Source organism: Saccopteryx bilineata, chromosome 3 (assembly GCF_036850765.1).
Source record: "Saccopteryx bilineata isolate mSacBil1 chromosome 3, mSacBil1_pri_phased_curated, whole genome shotgun sequence".
Lineage (NCBI taxonomy): Eukaryota > Metazoa > Chordata > Mammalia > Chiroptera > Emballonuridae > Saccopteryx > Saccopteryx bilineata.
This window is the reverse complement of record NC_089492.1, coordinates 104714970-104740508: the sequence shown is the minus strand read 5'-3', so window position 1 is coordinate 104740508 and position 25539 is coordinate 104714970. Positions and strand designations below refer to the sequence as shown.

At 35.1% G+C, this 25539-nt stretch overlaps 1 protein-coding gene across 3 annotated transcripts in view; it reads right to left on the bottom strand.

Annotated features, from left to right (window-relative positions):
• Positions 1-4601: 4601 nt before the first annotated feature.
• The window catches only part of FOXN2 (forkhead box N2), a 63697-nt gene continuing 42759 nt past the window's right edge, over positions 4602-25539 (bottom strand). For all 3 annotated transcript variants that reach the window (XM_066267081.1, XM_066267082.1, XM_066267083.1), the window contains 4 exons: positions 20412-20518; positions 17047-17111; positions 8265-8333; positions 4602-6834 (listed from right to left, as the gene is read on the bottom strand). In XM_066267081.1, the coding sequence (XP_066123178.1) occupies positions 6335-6834; positions 8265-8333; positions 17047-17111; positions 20412-20518 (741 nt within the window). In that variant the 3' untranslated portion in view covers positions 4602-6334. The remainder of the gene's footprint in view (positions 6835-8264; positions 8334-17046; positions 17112-20411; positions 20519-25539) is intronic.

Below are 25539 nucleotides of genomic sequence, written 5' to 3'. Positions count from 1 at the left end.
TCAAAATGATTTGGAGATGTTATGTACTATAATTTATCAATACCACCCTGTTAAAATTGTCTAAATAAAATTGGAAAAAAACAAACTTGGCTTACATCATTCCTCAGGATAGCCTTCTCTAAAACCCTAGATTCAATGTTACATGTTTTCAGAGCTCCCTGCCTTCTCAATGCAATGACAACTCACAATTTCATTTACATTTTTAAGAGAGTAATGGTCTATTTTTGCTTCACAATGCATATTTTATGTCCAATACTTAAAGCCCAATGATTGAATGTAAAGATGCTCAGTTCACCAAAGGTGTGGAACTTTTTCCTCAGTTTCTCCTGATATACAAGATTACCAATATACAAGATTATCATATCAATTTAGTTAAATTGCAGAGTTCTTTAATCTCGCTGTAGTCTCTACCTTTGAATTCTCAACCACTAGATAGCAATTTTGCTTCAGGTTCTTAAATCTCCTGTTAGTATTTTCTACAATCCCTTGTTTCTGTCCAACTTCTAGTTTCTTATTTTATTAAAATTTCCCAAGAAGAATGATTTATAAGTATTTACTTGAACCAAAATCTCAAGGTTGAGGTAAATCTATAATGGAAATAAATCCATTTATACAAAATTTTTTCGTAAGAATCATTTCAGTTAAGGAGTGGTGATTATTTATTCATTACAAGATAAATAAGGCTTTATAACTTGCCTTAAAGTCCAATGACAAATGCTATCTTTTTAACAACATATTTGCAAACAACTTTTAGAACACAATCTACCTTTAACCATAAGAATTATATTCTGCCTGACCTGTGGTGGCGCAGTGGATAAAGCCTTGACCTGGAAATGCTGAGGTCGCCGGTTCAAAACCCTGGGCTTGCCTGGTCAAGGCACATATGGGAGTTGATTCTTCCAGCTCCTACCCCCCCCCCTCTCTCTGTCTCTCCCTCTCCTCTCTAAAATGAATAAATAAAATTTAAAAAAAAAAAAAAAAAAAAAAAAAAAAGAATTATATTCTGTGTAGCACATGGTTATTTAAATTTTCAGTTGACAGCTCCTTCCTCCCTACCTTTCTCTCTCTAAAATCAATAAATAAAATCTTTTAAAAAAATTAATGGAGCATAATAGGTAAAGATTAGAAATTGTTTTCATTCTTAAAGATTTTCAACACTTTTACATCAAAGTTTTTGCACTTTTTGCTAGCAACTAGTTTAAAAACTTAAATCAGTACGTCCTGAAATTCTTGAGGAAAAAAACTAATGTTTTTAACCCATATTATAATCTTATTTTTCTAAAAATTGAGTATCTTTCCCCTTCAGAATTTGTATGACCTAGAAAATGGTAAACATAATAGAAGCTTTCTTTTATAAAATACATGACTTCTAATGACTATAATTTTAAATTTATTGAATTTATTGAGGTAACATTGGTTAATAAGATTATATAGGTCTCAAGTGTACAATTCTATAATACATCACCTGTATATTGTATTGTGTGTTCATCACCCACCAAATGGCTATGATTTTTCAATGACTTTGTATTTCAAAGGGATGTTTTGGAAGAGGACTAGGAAGAAAGCCATGGTGGTTTAAAATCAAGATGGCCACCTCACCTGACTCATTTTAAATAAGCAAGTCTATGTAGATACCACTTATCAGTGCAGAACTTCAAAGGGAAATGAGGGGAGGAAATAAAAATCAAGATGTTGGTTGCAGATTATTTCATTTTACAACGGATGTCTCAATTTTTAAACATATGGTATTACTGTTATTTTACAATAATTTTAATTTTGTTTTATTTAATTTTTCTTAGTTGTATTTCAAAATACCTCATATATGTATGGGAATTAGAAAAGAAGTTAAACTTCAGGAAGAGAATAATTTAACTAAATACTACTTTAGCTATCAATAATTAAAATGACATGCAAAAACCAGGAAAAACAATACTTAAAAAAAAACAGGGTATAAAAATTTTGAAATTGAAACTTAATTTTTTTGTATATAATTCCAACTTTGTAACACTAAAATGGAAAGTGCGTGTGGGTATACTAGTATGAATCACCTACATCTATACTACCCATCCCAAAAGAACAGAGAAAATACAAAAAAAAAATGTTATAAAACAAGGTTTATTCTGCAATACTTTATCATAATGAATTGCATCTCTTTGGTAAAAATAAACTTTATAAACATTTTAATAATCAGAGAATTAGATACAAAAACTAAACATTTGTTAAGTTGCTTTTAATATGAGGAAAGATTGGCAACTGAGAAGTGGTTCACTTGGACTGATCATCTACTGGCAGTTGAAACTCAAACTCAGGGCAATTTTTATGCTACATAAGAAAAGAGGATAAGGAAACAGTATAATTCAAATTTCTTGAATCAAACAGCATTCTTAAACTTTCATTAAAAATAAATAACAGTTACAATGAATTGGCAATTATACATTTTTATACACTATATGATGGCAACATAATACTTTAAAAAATTAAGCACTTAGTTTAATAAGAAATGTACAACACATTAAGAACAAATTTTGACAATGGCACTGGCAGTTAAATGAAAAAGAAATGTGCTTTAAGGAAAAAATGGCAGGTATAACATTAAAATACACTACATTGTTTTTCAATAAATATTTTGACTGTATCATTAACATATTGAAATAAACTCTGTTTAAACCAAAGCTTATACATTTCAGACAAAAACTATAAAATATAGGTAAACCAGAAAGTCTCAAAGTTTCTAATTTAAATGCTATGGTCTTCACAAAAGGGTGTTAAGTTACTGCAATATTTAAGACAATAATCTTTATAGATTTGTGAAGTATTCTCATCTGTTGCTTAAATTGATGGGAAAGGCCTCCTGGTCTACCAAAACACACACTTTCCCTCTTTCGCACTTTCTCTAGCTTTAAATTTGTGCTGACATATATTTAACTGACCATCTAGTATGAACCCTTTACCTAATGTCTTGAAGTAGCAAAAAAAAAAAAAAAAAAAATTATATATTCTAAACTTGACTATATACAAAGGAACCTAAGAGAAGTCATGCTGGCTATAAGAACAGGAAAGGCTCAAAGGTGGAAAAAGGAGGTGATCTACCAATAATTAGATTTCTATGAATACAAGTAATGTTTACTTTTTCTAAATTTGAAAAGAAAATAAATCATTAACTAATTCAGTAATATATTGCACACATAAATGTCAAAAATATATAGTATTTCAAGAAACACTGATTCTATTTGGGATGTGAAAGATGAAGATTGTGTTGAGGCAAAACTCTTACTAGAGATCTGTAAAATGGAATTAGCTGTAACAATTTATATTGATGTAAGGCAAATTATAAGTTAGCTTAAGTCATAGTTTTAAACATGTTGAAAAATATATAACTTCTCCAGGATTGTTTATATTACAGTAAAATTTGTAGGTGATATATTATTGAAAACACAATTTCCAGTCCAGGATTTAAAATGACTTTCCTTAACTGAATGGTTATTAGCCATGTTTTTATCTCAACACACCTGAGAATTGGAGTCATACTGTTTATGGATGTAATAATGGGGGATCATAATTCAAAAGGTTCTTCCCCTTGAAAATAACTGTGTTGGTAATCAGCAAATGGAAAGTTAGGCACTGAATTCTGTACAAGAATTATGTGTAATGTAGCTTAGCTTCTTCCTGTTAGCTTTTAGTGCAAAAGTGTTTATTGCCCTTGCTAGTGATGAACATAACTTCAACTTTTAAATTTGTGAGAAGAATAAAAGAGGGAGAGAAAATCATGTTTACAGAATTACTGTTACTTAAGACAAAATCATTTTGCAGATCCCTATTAGAACTGGGAACTACTTGTCTGCTCCTCATCTTAATTTTCCTTTGCTTACAAAGAATTAGCTTCTGAACAGGAACCAGAAAGAACATTTTGGGACAGAATTTCAGTAGAACAAAATGAACTGGAACCAGATCACTAAAACACTGCTACTCAGGTCTATCCACAGGGCCATGGTCAATAATTTAAAGATATTGTTACTAAAATTATTTTTATAATCTGTGTACTGTTTTACACTGTGGTAAAGCAATTTTTGGTGTTATAAACACTGTCTACAGTAAAAGGTATCAACTTGGGGTAGCCACTTTCTGTAGTAAACATAATATATATGAAGAAAAGTCCAAATATCTCATCTTGCATATTTAAAGGCTATTTTTCATTATTAGCAAATTTAAAAATTTCCAAATTTTGGCCCTGGCTGGTTGGCTCAGCGGTAGAGCGTCGGCCTGGCGTGCAGGGGACCCGGGTTCGATTCCCGGCCAGGGCACATAGAAGAAGCGCCCATTTGCTTCTCCACCCCCTCCCCTCCTTCCTCTCTGTCTCTCTCTTCCCCTCCCGCAGCCAAGGCTCCACTGGAGAAAAGATGGCCCGGGCGCTGGTGATGGCTCCTTGGCCTCTGCCCCAGGCGCTAGAGTGGCTCTGGTCGCGGCAGAGCGACGCCCCGGAGGGGCAGAGCATCGCCCCCTGGTGGGCAGAGCGTCGCCCCCTGGTGGGCGTGCCGGTTGGATCCCGGTCAGGCGCATGCGGGAGTCTGTCTGTCTCTCCCCGTTTCCAGCTTCAGAAAAATACAAAAAAAAAAAAAAAAATCCAAATTTTAACAGCACCGATTAATGTAGCTATTCAGGTTCAATTACAATTAACATAGAAACAGAACAGAATATATTATTGTTGTTATCCCTGACTTAAGGTCTTACCAATTGAAAAAGACCTTTTCATTATGCTTCTCATTTGACAGTTTTGCCCTAATAAAATTTAAAAGTTAAAATATTTGTCTCTTAAAAAAAAATCTAAGAAAATGCTCTATAGTCATAGAAATAGCTGAAAATAACAAATCAAAATCATAAACCTAAGTATGTATATATGCACATACATATACGTATGTATGTGTATATGAAATTATCAGGAAATGAAAACAACATCAGTGTCTATGAAACAGGATGCTGGAAAGCTGCTTTGCCATTGTAAAAAAATATATATATAATGAATATGTTTAGTTTGATTAGTATCCCTTATACCTTCTGAATAAAACTGAACTATAGAATGATATGAAAAAATGTCACATCTCAGATTTGTTCAAATGCTTAAAATGTTTTAGGTCAATGTATATTTGGAACTGTAATACAAAATTATTTAGCATGGATTAATGGCACATAATAGGTATTACACTGCCTCCTCAAAAGGATATATTGTATAAGATTTAATTTTATGTAAATTTTGAGATCCACGAAGGTATTTTCTCTCTACAGTTTGTTACATCCTTTTTAATTTGCTTGGGTATACATACACAGTTAATTCATACAAAGCTTGGACAAAAGTTTTTTCCTAAATTATCTACCTTTATTTATGATCAAATGAGTAATAATATTCAAAATATTTGAACTAGATTACACTCCATTCCTACTACAAGATTCTCAGTACACAGTACATCTAACAAGCAAATGAAAAGATTCTCTTATTGCAAAAGTGTGTCAAAATGAGTAGCAACTCCATAATATACTCTGTGGCTATATGCTCTCAATGGATAGTTTCTATTCAACAAACAGCTAGAGGCTAATATTTAAACAATGGTTGCAAAGCACTCTGGGAAATAATAAAGGGCTCCAGTAAATGCTATGCAATATCTAGGAAGCAAAAAATTTTCAAAGATAATATTGTAATAGGAATTGGAGTGCTCTTAGATGAAATTATACCACACAATTGCCTTTTCTAAATCTTACAAATCTTTGCTGCACTGTGCCTATGTAATCAAAAGGAATTTTCTAGACACTTAGGGTCTTTTCCAATTTATATTCAACTCTGTCATGCTTCAAGAACAAAAATTAAAAATTAAGACAAAATAAAAAAATCCAAACCTTATCCTACTGGTTTGCATGTGTCAGGAGAAGAGTATGTGAAGAAGACACCAGCAAAGTTTTTAGCTGGATCAACAGTTAATTACAGATTGAAAAAGAAAATAAAGTTGCCAATTATTACATTTTAACATATTAACAGAATAAAAGATTTCTCCTATAAGTTTAAGACGGAAGCTGTGGATTTTCTTATAAAAATTTCAAAATCTTGGAGACACACCATAAAAATTAAGCTTTTAAGACTTCACATCATATTTATGGTTGGGCATGATCTTAACAGTATTTAATAAAACTTAAAAACAAACAAAAATGTTTTGAAATAAACATGTAATTAGCATCCCTCCCCCACCTTAAAACAAAAATAAGTCCATATGGCTTTGTTATCCCTTGTATAGAATTAAGTAGAAGAGTATTGCCACACTTTAAAATAATTTCACACTAATAGGTATTTCTATTTTTTCCGCTGCTTTTGATTTTGTGTCTTTGCAGTACTTATTAGGGAACCCAGACATGTACGGATTCCAGCAAGGTGGAGCAGAGATCCAGCTGCCTCTTTGAGCTCCTCATCAATTTCTTGACATGACTGTTTTCGCATCTTTTTTCCGGGCTGCCCATTTGCAGAGGTATCTGCACCAGCCTGTGATGCATAGCCACTGTCTCCAAGAGGATCATCTTCGTAATCAATGTCTGTATCTTCTTCACTGTGAAATCCTTCACTGCCATCACTTCCCACATGACTACTCTTTGGGATATATTCATATACCTCATCCACAGAAGACAGGGAAGACACGCTAGACCTGGATGCACAACGCTGTGTTGCCATGCTATTTGCACTGTAGTTGTGGTCTTCTTTTGGGTCAATGCTGGTGGCTAAAGCATCACTATGATTAAATGCATTACCATAACTCCTTTTTTTTTGCATTGCTGTTTTAAGAGAAAGAGGCTTCTCACCTGTGGAAAATAAAACTTTCAATAGGTCAAATGCATTTGACTGCAGAAACAGGCCATTTCAAACCACCATATTGTTCCTGAATAGTAAGTACTGTAGATTAATATTTTTGTTTTTATACAGACTGTATTATCCTGTAGGTATTAATCTGAAACATTTTAAAACCACTTAACGATATGTCTCGACCTTTCCAGGGGAAATATTATTATTTTGAACTGCTTGCATAGAATGCCTCAATATCTACATTATCCCTACATTGAATATACCACTACAATAGTTTGCTAACCATTTCCTTGTTGATATCTGTAAGCTGTTCCCAATTTTTCACTACTACAAATAACACTGCAATGAAAATCCTTCTAGATTCCTTCTCATATACAAATGTTTTTCTAGGAGAAATATCAAGAATTGAAATTAATAACAGGATATAGACATTTAAGTTTGATATTTCCAAAGAGCCCTCCAAAACGACTGTACCAATTTATATCCTATAGTTAGTATATGACAATACCCAGTTCCCATACTTAACACTTAATATTAAATAAATCATTTAATTTTTTCATAATCCTGTGGACAAAAAACATATCTCAATATTGTTTCATATTATATTTTCTTGATTCCTAGAGAAGCTGAATATCTTTTCAAATGCATGTTGTCCATATGTATTTATTTCTTCCTGAAACCCACCCATGCATATATTTTGCTGGCTTTTCTATTGAACTGGTTTTTTATTTTTACTTGTAGAGTCCTTTTAAATATATATTCTCAATATTAATCCTTTTTTTTTTTGTATTTTTTTCTGAAGCTGGAAACGGGGAGAGACAGTCAGACAAACTCCCATATGCGCCCGACTGGGATCCACCTGGCACGCCCACCAGGGGCGATGCTCTACCCACCAGGGGGCGATGCTCTGCCCCTCTGGGGCGTCGCTCTGCCGCGACCAGAGCCACTCTAGCGCCTGGGGCAGAGGCCAAGGAGCCATCCTCAGTGCCTGGACCATCTTTGCTCCAATGGAGCCTTGGCTGCGGGAGGGGAAGAGAAAGACGGAGAGGAAGGAGGGGGGGGGGTGGGTGGAGAAGCAAATGGGCGCTTCTCCTATGTGCCCTGGCTGGGAATCGAACCCGGGTCCCCCGCACGCCAGGCCGACGCTCTACCGCTAAGCCAACCAGCCAGGGCAGTAGTTTTCATTTTTACTTTTAAATCTTCAAGCTTAATTTATTTCTTCATTTCTTGGTCAATATAACATGATCTACATTAATTTAAATGTCTAAATTGTTCACTAACTTAATGTAAATAAGAAACTAAGTTATTCAGATAAAAACACATTTAGCTTGAAAGAATAATTTTGCTATAACATAAATACCTTGCATTCTAAATTATATTTGAAAAGGCACTCATAAAAATCCACTTAAAAAAAAGCATGATTACTTACATTCTAAAATTCCTTGTTCTATAGATGTATTTAAAAGCATCATTGCAGTGGCAGCATCAATATCAGATTCTGAAAAAGGTAAAGAGTGATAATGTTACTGTTTTTTATCATAAGTATTTACATGTATCCAAAGCTAACCAACGTTAAGATTTTGGTGTATATTCTACTTAAAAAAAGAATGGTGCTGGAAGGAGACTTGACTTAGGGTGGTAAACACAATATATAATATAAGGTCTACCGGAAAGTTCTATCCGTTTTTGGAATAAAACAAAATACAAATTTTTCTTACCGTCAATAAACTTTATTAAATAATATAATTGCCATTATTATTGATGATTTCTTGCCAGTGTGAGGGCAATTTGTATATCCCATTTTTGAAAAATGTTTTATCTTTTGATGCGAAAAATTGAACCAGTGCTTGTTTGATATCTTCTTCATTTTTGAATTTTTTGCCCTTCAAAAAATTTTGTAAGGACAAAAACAAGTGATAGTTGGAGGGTGCTAAGTCCGGGGAATATGGTGGATGCAACAGACATGCTTCTGTAGCATTTCTTCCTTGTTGAAACTCGTAAAAATTACAGTGGTGTAAATGAACTTTATCAGTAGCCATGGGTACACTATCGCTTCACACATAAGACTAACGTGAATCAACTTTATTTTAGTTAATTTGCTGCATCAGTATGTATACATTAAGTGATAAAAATAGAGAGGCACACATTCGCCAAATAAATTTGCTTACATGTCGAAACTTGTTGTGATAGAAATGGACAGAACTTTCTGGTAGACCTTATATAAAGATGATGCATTATAAAATTGTAAAACTGAAACCTATATAAATTTTATTAACCAATACCACCCCAATAAATTCAATAAAAATTAAAAAAAAGTATTAAACAAAATGAAGCACATATTTTGCAATCGGCTCTGTTCATTTAAAATTATGAACAGTTCAGACAGTATTGTACAAAGGAGGATTGAGAAGTACTAGAGGTAAAAGTTTTCTTTATTAACTATTACAATGAAAATAAAAACCTGAATTACTTTCAATAAGGTTTGCCCTTAAACAGACTAAGAATGTACATTACCTAAGAATGTACATTAAGGTATTACTTTTTATCATTTTTACCTTTTTTAGCACTTAAAATATATCCTTACCTATGCATGTCTTAAGTTATAAAATATTATATTAATCACATGCTACGTACAGGAAATAATGCAATTCTACAAAAGCTAAATGAATAATTATTGCTGCCACAAAAATATTAGTACATGTCATAATTATATATAAGCTTATAAGTACTATAGATTTATATAATACTCAAGAGGTCATACATAATTATGAATATTCTGTAAGAAAAATGGGCTTTAAGACTGGTGAAATAAGCAGGTTCTACTCCAGATAAGGTCACTTTTGCTCTGCTCTCATGTCTATTTTTATACTGAAAGTTCCCCTCCATCTTAGTGATCTATTAGTCTAAATAACTGTAATTAAATAGGAAGTTAGATAATATTTTAAAACTTTAGATTATAAAGGTAAGTTTAAAATAAGACTCACATATGAAACCTCCCATTTCTGTCTCAGAGCTAGAAAATTTTTATTATCCCAAAGTTTTCCATTTTACTTGCAATATCTAATTATAAAGTTACTTTAAATAATAAAGTCATAAAGATATTGACTTGCTTTTCCCAAACTTGACTATAAATTCTGTAAAGGCAGGAAATGTTTGTTAGTGACTTTAATAAACAAGCTTAACTAAATCAGAAGATGGTTCCTTAAGAGCACATAATACTAGAGCTCTTTTCCCTTAAATAAAATGTGACCTTATGAAACAGTGTACATGAATATCTTTCCAATTAGACTGTCAGATTCTTTAGGGTAAGGAACCACATCTTATCTTCTGTCTTTCATAATGCCTGCAAGAATAGTAGGTCCTTAACAAATATGTAAAGAGTAAGTATATTATATCTTTGCCTCCCTTTTCTTACATAAAGCTGAGTATCACCAAATTACTAACACTGAGTACTTTCAATGGTCTTGGCATGTTTTAAGTATTATTATCTATTCCTCACAACTTTATGATATGGGTACTATCAGTATTTCCTCCATCTTAAAGATGAGAAAACAGACTCCTGTGTCTCTAGGAATGACAGAGGGAGAATTTGCACCTTAGCAGTCTACCTCCAGAATCCAGGCTTTCAATTTGTTCTCCTTCATTATCCCTTAATATTTACTAAGTGTTCATGATAAGAGTAATAGATTCTGCAGAAAATTAGAGAATATACTGAAAATTCTTTATTGTTATTCATTCAATAAATTGAGTGTATTTTTATGAGTCTGACATCATTCCCATAATTCTGCTGGGAATACAGCAGAAAACAAAACAGAAAAATCCCTAACCTCTTAAAACACAAAGAAATAGCTAAAACTGTATGCCAGAGAGTGATAAGCACCAAGGGAGAAAAATTAAGAGAAAAGGGACATACTGGGAAAAGTTGTTGCAATTTTGAATACAGATGTTAGGAAAGACGAGAGGGTAATAATAATTGAGCAAAGACTTCAGGGAGGTCTGAGAATAAAGTCATGTGGATATCTGAAGGAAGAGCAATTCAGATAGAAAGAATAGCAAGTAAAAATAAGTAAAAATATTTGAATCAACATCTTCCACTGTCATAGCCAAGAGGCTAGCAAAACAAAGACCTCTCTTATTCCTGTCTTTTGGAATGAGACCTGACTACAACTTGACAAAGTTCAGTATTCTAACATGTCTTTGAAGAGAAAAAGGTGCAGTCACTAGCCCATATTGTATCTCTGCGTGAACTGGAAAAAAGGCAATTCTGCCTCCAGGTAAATGCATCCCTGTATCAAGGCACACAGCTTGAAGACTGGAGTGTGGGCTGGATTTCAGAGCCCACTCATTGCTTCAGCCAGGTGTCCTTCTGCAGGCCACAACTTACAGGGCATTATGCAAAAGCACTAACAGATTTTCCTGCTCCATGAAATCATTTTTCTTTTAATAGCAAAGAGTCTTCCTTATTTCCAATTTTATATATATAGAGCTTGTAGGGAGTAAGTAAATCTAACACTAAAAGTTCATTATAATGAGGAAATAATTTCAGATATTTTATCTTATAAATGAAACACAAATATCTTATTAAAAAATTTAGTACATCTCTAACTTGACATCTTATAGCAGGGGTCGGGAACCTTTTTGGCTGAGAGAACCATGAATGCCACATATTTAAAAATGTAATTCCGTGAGAGCCATACAACGACCCGTGTACGTTACGCATTATCCAATAAAAATTTGGTGCTGTCCTGGAAGACATCTGTGATTGGCTCCAGCCACCAGCAACCATGAACATGAGCGGTAGGAAATGAATGGATTGCAATACATGAGAATGTTTTATATTTTTAACATTATTTTTTTTATTAAAGATTTGTCTGTGAGCCAAATGCAGCCATCAAAAGAGCCACATCTGGCTCGCGAGCTATAGGTTCCCTACCCCTGTCTTATAGCAAACTTCCATTACAATTCAAGAAATTATATTTCTGAACATTATACCTAAAGAACTGATAAGTCTTATCTAGGAATTATAATTAATCTGCATGAACAATATTTCTTGTCTTAGTTTTTGAATATTTAAAGTGATAATGAAATTAGGCACTGTTTCAATAACATTAGAATGATAGACATATTCCTTAAATACAGTTGTTACTTATAGAAAATTTATTATAGTTTAATTTATTTGGATTCTCCCCATGAAACTAACTTTTATGAAACCAAAAACTCTTTGCAAAAGGATTTAATTTACATTGGATTTGTTTGGTTTAGAACATTTGTAAGTATGCTTCCCATAATGCATTGCTAATTAACTCTAACTCTGATAAAAAATTTAACTTCAACATTAAATATGCATTACAGATATAACCCGTAACACTTGGTAATCAAGAACACCTGATTATCAATGATTTGTCCAAGATACAATATTGAACTTCTTGGAACAAAAGGAACAGAAACTCTCTGTGCAGGCTTTACAATAACTTTTATTTATAGTACCCAATCTGTCTTGGTATTAAAATTAAACTAAAGACTTATTTGTTTATTGTCATAATGAAAACACTTCATAGGCCCTGGCAAGTTAGCTCAGTTAATTTGAGTGCCGTCCCAAAATACCAAGATTGTGGGTTTGATCCCTGGCCAGGACACATATGGTGAGCAACCAATGAACACAAAACTAAGTGGAACAACAAATGAATGTTACTCTCTCTCTAAAAAAAAAAGGAAAGAAAAAAGAAAGAGAGAAAAGCACCTCATAATGTTATTTTTTCATTGATAAGTACTCCACGCTATTTTAAAGGGGGCTCTGTTTTTAAAATACATATTATTAACTATATTATCTAACATATCCAATTCATGAAGAACAAAAATTTTGTTTTCATAAAGTCTTTTGTATATATTTTCCCTGACATTAGTTATATTAAGCAAATAATTCACTCCCAGCTGAAAGCTACTTGTCATTAGAACAAGAGTGATCCAAATAGTGACTTATAAAACAACCTAGTTCTGAAAAAAAAAGAAAAAGTTCAGTCATATTATTTCCCTTTTTAACCTTCATAGTTCTGACTGGAGTTAAAAACATGTTACTGATTTGCCCTGGCCGGTTGACTCAGTGGTAGAGTGTCGGCCTGGCGTACAGGAGTCCCGGGTTCGATTCCCGGCCAGGGCACACAGGAGAAGTGCCCATCTGCTTTTCCACCCCTGCCCCTCTCCTTCCTCTCTGTCTCTCTCTTCCCCTCCCGCAGCCAAGGCTCCATTGGAGCAAAGTTGGCCCGGGTGCTGAGGATGGCTCTATGGCCTCTGCCTCAGGTGCTAGAATGGCTCTGGTTGCAACAGAGCAATGCCCCAGATGGGCAGAGCCTCGCCCCCTGGTCAGGTGCATGCGGGAGTCTGTCTGACTGCCTCCCCGTTTCCAACTTCAGAAAAATACAAAAAACCCCACAAAAAACAAAAAAAACCCCATGTTACTGATTTAATTACGGTTCAAATAAATTTCTATCATTACTGTTAACTTGCCATTTCCTTAGCCTTGTTGCTGGGAAATTAATTGTTCAGAGAAAATTTAAGGCACCAGTTTTAGCCATGTGAAAGTGAAGGTTATAATACAAACGAACAAGTTTCTGTATCTGATTCTCAGTCCACTTGCTTAAGGAATGATATGAGGCAGAATTTAAATGAGTATAAATAAGCTCAGTAATAACTCTAAGAGGATTTATTGCCTCTATTAAAACTAACATACACATTTACAGAGCATTGAAATAAAGTAGCTGTCTTGTGATTCTTTAAAGATGCTTTAGAAGAGCAATTCCAATAAATTACCAACACTTTAAGTTGCCTGGACCATGGGTTTACTTTCATTTCAATGAAGATAGAAATTATGCTAATTTGCAAACTTAAATTTGAATTTATATTTGCACTTAGCCTCTAACATTGTCATTAACTATCTAAATTTTCTATCTGCTTCCAGTGTACTAGTGCTTATGTTTAAATACTAAAATCTAATAATTAGAATCTGAATTCCATTTTTGTCTACTTTGTCATTTAATGATGTATCCTTGGTAGCCTAAAACAGTGTCAAGCTTGTGTGTTCAATAAATATTTTTAAACAGATGAATTTACTACAAATGCACAGCAAACCAAACACTAACTGACAAAAAAAATGCTTTGTTTTATTATCTCAGGACGAGATTCCTGTGCCTCCTGCTACTGGTTATACAATAGTGTAACACAGATACTAGTACATAAAATTAGTCATTTTAAGGTGAACAAGACAGACAACTACACTTAAACTGCTGTGCCCGTTTTGGCTGATATTGATTTCTGAAGTTCCTTAGCCTAACTTGTTATTCTTTTATGTGTCTAAAGGTAGCTCTAATATAATGATTAGAAACATTTTCCATGAAGTGATAGATGAATCTAATATTGGATTCTAACACTGGAGCCCAACGATGACACCTAAGTAATCTTAAAAAATTTATGTCATCTCATTCTTTAAAGTCTGTTAGCAGCTCCCCCAAAGCCTCATATTTTTTTAAATTTTTTTTTACAGAGACAGTCAGAGGGATAGGGACAGACAGACAGGAACGGAGAGAGATGAGAAGCATCAATCACTAGTTTTTCGTTGCGACACCCTAGCTGTTCATCGACTGCTCCCTCACATGTGCCCTGACCGTGAGGCTACAGCAGATTGAGTAACCCCTTCAAGCAAGCGACCCTGAGCCCAAGCCGGTGAGCTTTGCTCAAACCAGATGAGCCTGCACTCAAGCTGGTGACCTCGGGGTCCAGAACCTGGGTCCCCCACATCCCAGTCTGATGCTCCATCCACTGCGCCACCACCCAGTCAGGCAAAAGCCTCATATTTGATAGGAGTTGAGATTCTAAAATCAAAGTTCCTTCTATACCATTTACTAGTTGTATGACCTTGAGAAAGAGACTTAATTTCTCCACACTGTAGTTTCCTTATTTGTAAAAGAAGTAACAATATCTCAAAGAGGTGTCGTAAGGATTAAATGAGATAATGCATTATAAGAATGATAGTAAGGAACTCGATGCTAACTAAAGCTATGGTTATAGGAAGAAATTCAAACTCATGTTAATTAAGTTCTCTTTGATTTGGCTAATGCTTGCTTAAACTTCTTAATTTGTCTTGTTCATGCTAAAATGATCACATCTACAGCCACCAGACCAAGGCTACCTGGTTCTCTTCTATACTCCTAGGCTTCAGCCTTACTCATCAACCTATAGTTTCCAGCATCTGTACTCTACCAAACCTCTACTGAAGGTTAAGTATCCTCCTGACTTTTAAGCCCAGCTCAACCATCAATCTTTCTTTTCTAAGAGGCCTTTCCTGACTTACCTCTAAGCTTAATTTGCTATTCATGTCCTTTTCCTCCAATGTACTCTGTCTAATTCTTCTTCAGTTAGACTGTATGTTTTCTGAGATCAGGACCCGAGTCTCTTTAATCTTTCCATATCTCAAAACACACACTACAGCGCCTGGCACTATATAAGAACTCAACAAATACTTGTTAGAATAAGTAACTGTTTACTCATTTAGTGTTGTGTTTCTCAAACCTTTCCCTAGAAATAATATAAAGAGAGAAAACAAAGGCAAATTTCCTCAGAAGTCTGTGAAAATGTCCTAGAACTGATTTAAATATACATTTTATTAAGTTTTTCTGAAGTCTTATGTTTTTCTTTTAAAACCCCTAACTTAATATTCTATTCCAGTATAGACTTGCATTTCTTTTACCCCAGCATACCACTCTCCCTACCAAGTTAATTATTACGAGGGGAATAGGCCTAAGACTTGAGTACAGGGATGAAGGAAAGTAAGGAGTTAGTAGTACTGAGGAGATGTTGCATAACATATATAAATCATTAAATGAAAGAGAAGTACCTATGCTGTAGTTATAAAACACAGTAATTGAAACTATCAGGAGAAACTTGTGCAAGTGTCTGCTCCCCAAAGGAAGAAGCAGAATTTAGGTGGAATGGAGTAAGAATAAGACAAGATTTCAAATAAATCCCAAAATTCTGAAAGAAGATGTCCTCAAAATATGTATATGAATTGAGCTTGAAAGACATAGGGTCAGAAATTAATGAGGTAATAGAAAGATAAAGGAAGCTTCAACAATACGTAAGTGGAAAAAGAAATCACATTTATCCATCAGGTAATAGAAAAATGCATACTTACTATATTTTATCCAGAACATATCTCAAAGTGGACCCCATATCTGCTTAACTTCTTTGTAAAGTTCTCTTAAGCTTTTTCACATTCTCTCCCTCCTATGTTTTCACAGACCATCATTACACTGTTTCCTATACTCAGCTTAGTGAAGTTCCAAAGAGCCAATATGTCTCTGATACACAAAAAGGCTTTCGAGTTTGAGAATTTATATTTTCTTCAGAGATACAATGCTAGAAAACTTTATATTAATACATCACTAATCTAATAATATCAACTTTGAGTAGGGGGAAAAACCCACTAATTCCTAATTTTGATAGACTTTCAAAAAGAAGTTTACAAAGTTCTAAAAGTTAACTTAGTGTCTTCTTAAAGTTCTCACTTAAATAACCTACAAAAGAAACATTCTGAACCACATTTAATCCAGGGGTTGGCAAACTTCTGTTAAAGGTCAGTAAGTAAATACTTTATTTAGGCTTTGTGGGCCAAGAGTCAAAACCAAGAACACAATACAGAAGAGGTCTCTGTTGCAACTTCTTAACTGCTGTTGCAGTAAATTTTCACAAGTCTCAAAATATTATTTTTTTTCCTAATGATTTACAAGTGTAAAACCTTACATAATTCACAGGCCACACAAAACACAGGTGGCAGGCCAGATCTGGTCCATGGGTCATAGGTTGCAAACCTCCTATTCTAGTCTAAAATATTCTTGAAAAAGATAACTCTCTTCTGATTATATTTCTGAGAAATATTTACTTATTTTTAAGAGAAGATACACACGAAAGGAAATAAAAAATAGCATATGAACAGTGTATATAGTATTAAGCCCACTATTTGGAGAACAAGGACCAAAGCAGTTACAGAGTATCAAAATGTTAACAGTAGAATAATGGGTTTTTAGTTTCTCCTTTGTAAGTGTTTTTATTTTCCAAATTTCTACAAAAAACATATAATTGTTTTATAATTAGAAAAAAAACTGTTAATCCTAATTTTTCACCCCAGTTTTTATGATTTAAAATACTGATCATAAACATACCTTTGAGGGTTTGCACCGGGTTCTGCTTGAGCACAGAGCTTAAGTAGTCAGGTGATAACGAGCCACTGAAAAATAAAGACAAATGTGCTTATAAAAATTAGAGTATTTCACTTTTTACAGAATTTAGTCACAAACACAACTACATTAAAAAAACAACCACCACAGCCTGACCTGTGGTGGCGCACTGGATAAAGTGTCGACCTGGAAATGCTGAGGTCGCTGGTTCGAAACCCTGGGCTTGCCTGGTCAAGGCACATATGGGAGTTGATGCTTCCAGTTCCTCCCCCCCTTCTCTCTCTGTCTCTCCTCTCTCTCTCTTAAAAGAAAAATGAATAAAAAAACCCAAACAAACTTAAAATTAAAAAAAAAACAAACAACCACCACGAACTATTTTTCCCTTGTTTTCTTTGTTAATACTACTCAGTTTAGGAAGAGTCTGCCAAAGCAGAAAGAGTATAAAAACCAAGATTAAATCACAACTATTTGGATGTTCTTAAGCAAAATAATTAATTTTTTATTTTCTTCATCTGTAAAATAGGAATAATTAAACCTTCCAAATAGGGTTGCTCTGCTAATTAAGGATAATGCACTTAAAATGCTTGGAACAACCTGCAATACATAATAATTACTACTTGGTGTTGTGCTGTATGCTTAAGTTTGACATAATATCATACAGGTGTTACCACAGAAAAGAAAGTGTTTATTAAAGCAAATGTTTAAGGAGCACTGTATGACAATGATGCAAAACAAGTAATTTCCTGATTTTATTAGTAAATATTATATTAAACTTTCCATATTCATTGAAAGAGACTAGCAATTTCTTTTTAATTTCAACAATTAAAACATTTTGGGGAAAAACAACTGTTTTTTGGATTGTGTAATAGTATAATAAAACTTCTGTTTTTCTAACTAAAACTATTTCCTATTCAGTTTTACATACACTGTATCTCAACTCATTCTCTTCCTCAGAATTACCAATTATGATATACAAGAGCTACACAAAAGCATGTCAAATAAAACTCTCATTTTGCCAAACAATAAAAAGGAAAAAATATTTTTAAAAATAACAAGGTAATGTTTTAAGGTCAAAGATTACAACTAATGCTGTCATTGTTTTATCTACCTATTTGTAAGTCATAAAATCATCTGTATTTACCTTTAAATATATGATAAAGTTAAAAAAATATAAACATAAAAACATATCAAAGCACAATAAAGTGTGTTTGATAGTATACAAAAACTGCCCCAATTCTCTCATTTAATCTTAAATTAAAAAATACTATAGCCAAATAAAACATGTTAAATGACCATCACAGAACTCACCATTAGTGCCTAAATTATTATCATTTTTAAACTAAAATGTAAGCACCAATATTAACTAATAAAGAAGATATCAATAGATATCATAAACAATAGAATATAAACAATTTCTATATCTCATTCATAACAATCCACTTCAGTTCTTGTTACAATGATGCTTTTATATACTGACATGGCAAACAAGTTTAATATCTACATATTAAGAGTATCGATCTACCTATCTATAAATTTGTATATATACATTTATATATAGCCTGACCAGGCAGTGGTAAAGTAGACAGAGCTTTGGCCTGGGATGCTAAGGATCCACATTTGCACCCTGAGCTTGCTGGCTGAGTGCCGGCTCATTCAACTTGAGTGTAGGCCAGGGGTCTCCAAACTTTTTACACAGGGGGCCAGTTCACTGTCCCTCAGACCCTTGGAGGGCCAGACTATAAAAAAAAACTATGAACAAATCCCTATGCACACTGCACATATCTTATTTTAAAGTAAAAAAAAACAAAATGGGAACAAATACAATATTTAAAATAAATAACAAGTAAATTTAAATCAACAAACTGACCAGTATTTCAATGGGAAATATGGGCCTGCTTTTGGCTAATGAGATGATCAATGTGCTCCTCTCACTGACCACCAATGAAAGAGGTGCCCCTTCCAGAAGTGCGGAGGGGGCCGGATAAATGGCCTTGGGGCCACATGTGGCCTGCGGGCCGTAGTTTGGGGACTCCTGGTGTAGGCTAATCTAGCTTGAGCATGGGCTCACCAGCTTGCGTGTGGGTTCACTGACATGATCCTATGGTCACTGGCTTGAGCAAGGGGTCATTGGTTTAGGTGGAGCCCCCTGGTCAAGGCACACATGAAAAAGCAATCAATGAACAACTCAGCATTGCAACTATGAGTTGATGCTTCTCATCTCTCTCCCTTCCTGACTGTCCTCCCCCCCACTCTCGCTAAAAAATAATATAATAAAAATAAAAAGATGGGCCTGACCAGGCAGTGGCGCAGTGGATAGAGCAATGGACTGGGATGCGGAGGACCCAGGTTTGAAACCCCGAGGTCACCACCTTGAGCACGGGCTCACAAGTTTGAGCGTGGGGTTGCTGGCTTAAGTGTGGGATCATAGACAAGACCCCATAGTTGCTGGCTTGAGCTCAGAGGTCGTTGGCTTGAAGCCCAAGGTCACTGGCTTGAGCAAGGGGTGACTCAGTATGCACAGCCCCCTGGTCAAGGCACATATAAGAAAGCAATCAAGGAACAACTAAGGTGCTGCAATGAAGAATTGATGCTTCTCATCTCTCTCCCTTCCTGTCTCTCCCTATTTGCCCCTCTTTCTGACTCTCTTACTCTCTGTCAAAAAAAAATCAAACAAACAAACAAAAAACCAGAAAAAAAAACAATGGGAAAGTTATAAGACCAAGAGGAGTCACTTAGTTTGAAAACAAAAGGCAAGAAAATACATTACAATATTTATCGGCAAAAACTAAACAAAATGTTACAATGACAAACTATTAATAATTATTTTTTAAAATTAATTTTAATGGGGTGACATTGATAAATCAGGGTACATATGTTCCTAGAAAACATCTCTAGGTTATTTTGACATTTGATTATGCTACATTTCCATCACCCAAAGTCCAACTGTCTTCTGTCACCTTCTAACTAGTTTTCTTTGTGCCCAATAATTTTATTTAAAAATTTTTAAATATACTTTCAATTTCTACATCTTTAGGTCCATATTAGTATTAGACAATTAAAATGATTTAACCTTTTGTATCTGAAATCACAGAACTTTCTTTAGAGTTTAATTATAATATATTCAGTATTGACAATATTTTCTAGAATTTATGTTCATAGTTATTCAATATCCTGTTTCCTAATAACACAAGTTAGACTATAAGTAAAACTGCCTTAGGCTAATGTTTTATCCATAAATAATTCTCTACCCAATACAAAAGCCCCAAACCCCTATAGCATGGTTCAGTTTCTCCATCTCACACCAGGAAATCTTACAATCACCACTGACACTAATATGGAAGATCCTGTACCTTTCTGGAGATGTTAACGCTGAGGGGAAAGGTTGCTTCTTCAGTGCTTGCATAAGGTTAGGTTTATATTCTGGATCAACACACCATAAGGAACCTTTCCCATTAACCTAGAATAAAATACACAAGAATTAATAACCTGTAACTTTAAAGCATACACAATCACAGTCTTAATGTTTTTAATGTGTGAGGGGAAAAAACGTCCTATTGTACCTTCTGAGTACAAAGCAAAGGTTCAAGTAAGCTTGCTAAGAATGCACTGTGTGAATAAAAGCCCTGGAGGGTTCTTATCCCCAGCTCTGCCAGATACCTGCTGTGTGACCTTAGGCAAGTTAATTAACTTCTATCTCTCTGAGCCATTATTTCATTACTTGTAAGGTATAATAACAGTACTGTATCTACACCACAAACAATTGTTATGTGAGTTAAATTTTGCATGAAGTGTTCTGCACAGTGCATGGCACAGAAGACGACAGGACTGCACAACTCCAGGACATGCCCTTCACATCATAATGTGTGAGAATGCTGTAAATTCAAATTATGCACTGAACAGCATGGAGGGCTATACAAGGTGGCCCTCCACACATTAAGATGTCAATAAATGGGGCCTGACCTGTGGTGGCGCAGTGGGATAAAGCGTCGACCTGGAACACTGAGGTTGCCGGTTCAAAACCCTGGGCTTGCCTGGTCAAGGCACATATGGGAGTTGATGCTTCCTGCTCCTCCCCCTTCTCTCTCTCTCCCCTCTCTCTAAAAAAAATCAATTAAAAAGATGTCAATAAATGTTGGATGTTGTTATTGTTACAGAAAAACCAAAAAAAGATAAAACATTCTGTGCAGCATCATTTTCCCAAAATTGTTAGGGAATATGAGATTAAGTGAGGCATCAAAGAGTCATTTTTATTTTTTCATTGTTACTTACAGCCAACAATTTAATGAAAAGTATGATGAAAGTCTCAATAGTAATAAGTCAATGACTGAGGTGTGGAAAAAGACTCTTGCTTAAAAAAAGAAAAAGAGGCCCTGGTCAGTTTGCTAAGTGGATAGAATGTCAGCCCAACATATGGAGGTTCCAAGTTCAATTCCTGGTCAGGGTACATGTGAGAAGTGACCATCTCCTTCTACCCCTCCCTCCCCCTTCTCTCCTTTTTCCTCTCCCACAGCCAGTAGATTGATTGGTTTGAGCATTAGCCCCCAGCATTGATAGCTCAGTTGATTCAAGCATTGGCCCCTGATGGGGGTTGCCAGGTGGATCCCAGTGGGCACATGCAGGAGTCTGTCTCACTATCTCCCTCCTCGCACTTAAAAAAAAACAACAACAACAAAAAAAACAGGTCCTGGCCGTTTGGTTCAATGATAGAACATCTGCCCGGCTTGTGGATGTCCTAGGTTCGATTCCTGGTCAGGACACATAAGAGAAGCAACCATCTGCTTCTCCATCCCTCCCCCTCCACTCTCCCTCCCGCAGCCATGGCTCATTTCAGCAAGTTGGCCCTGGGCACTGAGGATGGCACCATGGCCTTGCCTCAGGTGCTAAAATAGCCCAGTTTCCAAGCAATGGAGCAATGGTCCAATGGTCCCAGATGGGCAGAACATTACCCCATAGAGGGATTGCCAGGTGGATCCCATTAGGGGTACATGTGGGAGTTTGTCTCTCTGCCTTCCCACCTCTCTTAAAAAAAAAAATGAAGAAAGAATTACTTCTGCCTGACCAGGTGGTGGCGCAGTGGATAGAGCGTCGGACTGGGATGCGGAAGACTCAGGTTTGAGACACCAAGGTTGCCTGCCAGCTTGAGCATGGGCTCATCTGGTTTGAGCAAAAAAGCTCACCAGCTTGGACCCAAGGTCACTGGCTCCAGCAAGGGGTTACTCAGTCTGCTGAAGGCCCATGGTCAAGGCACATATGGGAGGGCAGTCAATGAGTAACTAAGGTGTCGCAATGAAAAACTGATGATTGATGCTTCTCATCTCTCACCGTTCCTGTCTGTCTCTAGCTATCCCTCTTTCTGACTCTCTCTGTCTCTGTAAAAATAAAATTAAATTAAAAAAAAAAAAAAGAATTACTTCTTCCCTCAAGAAGGTTAGGTTTCAACATTTGAGGGACTTCTGGATAATATATGGCAATGAGCACACAGGCCCAGATGTCATGGAAATAATCAATATAATCTAAAAATAATGAGATTTGTATGGTTACTGGAAACTAGAGAAACTAGAAAGAAAAGTACCTACTAAATTACAAACAAGAGGTGCCTTAAAGAAAGGCCTGTATAATCCACAGTTCCCAAAAGATAAGAAACAGGTTATCAGGAAAGTGAATAAGATACCTGAAAAAACTCACTAATATTATGTAACATTCACGGGAAAGGCCAGGCTCTGAGATAATTCCTTTGAATGCATATTTTACCTCTCTCTTTCTTAGGTCACACTAAATATTAGCAGATTAAGAAATATAAATAGTCCTGCTACAATTAAACCTGCTTTATGTGGTTTCCCAAAATTATCTGACATAGAACCTCTTTCTCCCAGATAACATTTAAGGAGTTAGTGTTCCGTGGAATACCTATGAGAAAAACTGATGTAATTAGTGAATTCTTGTAGAATATCCTTTCTGAATCTTAAGGACAAAAAAACAAACAAACTACAAACATTGAGTAGGTCATAGAGGAAAATTATTTCTTTTAAACATCTTAATTTTAGATGTCAATACAAAAAGAAAAATAATTAACAATATTAAAACAACAAAGTCCTCTGACTAAATGGAAATTTATAAACACTCTTGGATTAAAAAGCTTCCCAAACTACAATTACAGATTATCTAGAAAATGAAAGGTTTAAGAAACATTGTCATATCAAAACCTAAACAGACATGGCCAAAGCTCTACTTAAAGGCAAATTTATATACCCTAACACTCTTCTTCTTAAACAAAAATGGAAATATCTGAGAAAAGCTTTTATCACATCTATGGGGAAAAATGATATATTTCATAATATAAATATATTACATAAAATCAAGTAAAATTGATAAATATATATACTAGAAATTAAGAAGGAATTGATAAACTCAAGAGAGTATTTAAAAAACCATCAATATGCTATACACACTAACTGAGCTAATCAAATGAAATAACTGAAGGACTTTGGGAACTCTCATATGACCCATTAACTCTTCCTTCAAGATAAATCTTTCCTATTTCCTTAGCTGATCATCCGTACCCGCACATCCAGAACAGAAGCTTGACTACAAGTACATTCGTACAAAAGTACCACCATATTCAGACACAGATTACACACAGAACTTGAAAGCCGCTCAAGGAGAAAGTCGTATGGCAATCTCATCCACTTCCCCAGAGCTAAAAACTATAAGAATGCAAGTCTTGAAGCCAGATTGCTTACTTTAGAAACGGGCTCTATCACTTAAGAGCTGTGTAATCTTAAGAAAAATGTCTGTTCTCTGTGTATTATATAATTCTCTATATAAAGTATACCTACTTCAAGTATTACTATATTATAAAAGTTAATTCACATTAAGTGTTTAGAACACTACCAGATACATAAGCACTCAATAAATGCTGGCTACTAAATATTTTTTCTCAACAAATGTCAAAAATCAACAGAACAGAGAACCCAGGAATAAACCCACACCTTTATGATCGATTGATATTTGACAAAGGAGGTAAGAACATACAATGGAGTAAAGACAGTCTCTTTTAACAAGTGGTATCAGAAAAATTGGACAGGTACATACATGCAAAAAAATGAAACTAGACCACCAACTTACACCATTCACAAAAACAAACTCAAAATGGATAAAAGCCTTAAATGTAAGTCAAGAAACCATAAAAATCTTGGTAGAAAACATAGGCAGTAAACTCTCTAATATCTCTCACAGCAATATTTTAGCCGACATATTTCCACAGGCAAGTAAAATAAAGAACAAATAAACATATGGGACAATATCAAAGTAAAAAGCTTTTGCGCAGCTAAAGACACCATTAACAAAATAAAAAGACAAACTACACAATGGGAGCACATATTCACCGAAACACTGATAAGGGGTTAAAAACCAAAATTTATAAAGAACTTCTAAAACTCAACACCAGAAAGGCAAACAATCCAATTTAAAAATACGCAAGGAGCCTGAACAGGCAGTGGTGCAGTGGGCAGAGCGTTGGACTGGGACATGGAGGACCCAGGTTCGAAACCCTGAGGTTGCCAGCTTGAGCAAGGGGTCACTGACTCTGCTGTAGCCCCCTGGTCAAGGCACATATGAAAAAGCAATCAGCAAACAACCAAGGTGCTGCAACAAAGAATTGATGATTCTCATCTCTCTGTCCCAATCTGTCCCTCTCAAAAAAAAAAAAAAAAAAAAAAAAGAAAGAAAGAAAGAAAGAAAGAAACAAGCAAGGGAACTGAATAGACACTTCTCTAAAGAGGACATACAGATGGCCAATTAGCATATGAAAAAATGTTCAATGTCACTAATCATCAGAGAAATGCAAATTAAAACCACAATGACATACCGCCTCACACCTGTGAGAATGGCTCTCATTAACAAATCAATATACAACAAGTACTGGTGAGGGTATCAAGAAAAGGGAACCCTCCTGCACTGCTGGTGGGAATGCAGACTGGTACAGCCACTGTGGAAAACAGTATGGCGTTTCCTCAAAAAATTAAAAATGGAACTGCCTTTTGACCCAGCTATTCCACTTTTAGGAATATATCCTAAGAATCCCAAAACACTAATTCAAAAGATATGTACCAGCATGTTTATGGCAGCATTGTTTACAATAGCCAAGATCTGAAAACAGGCCAAGTGTCCGTCAGTGGACGAATGGATTAAAAAGCTGTGGTACATATACACAATGGAATACTATGTGGTCGTGAAAAAGAAGGAAAACTTACTTTTTGCAATGGCATGAATGGACCTGGAGATTATTATACTAAGAGAAATAATCCAGGCAGAGAGAGACAAATATCATATGATCTCACTTATATGTGGAATCTAATCAACACAGTGAAATGAGGAACAGAATAGAGGCAGAGGTGGGGTCACAGGGAGCAGAGGGACAGCTGTTAGAGGGAAGGATGAGGGGACAGGATCAGAGAAGGTGAAGGGATTAGTGAAATT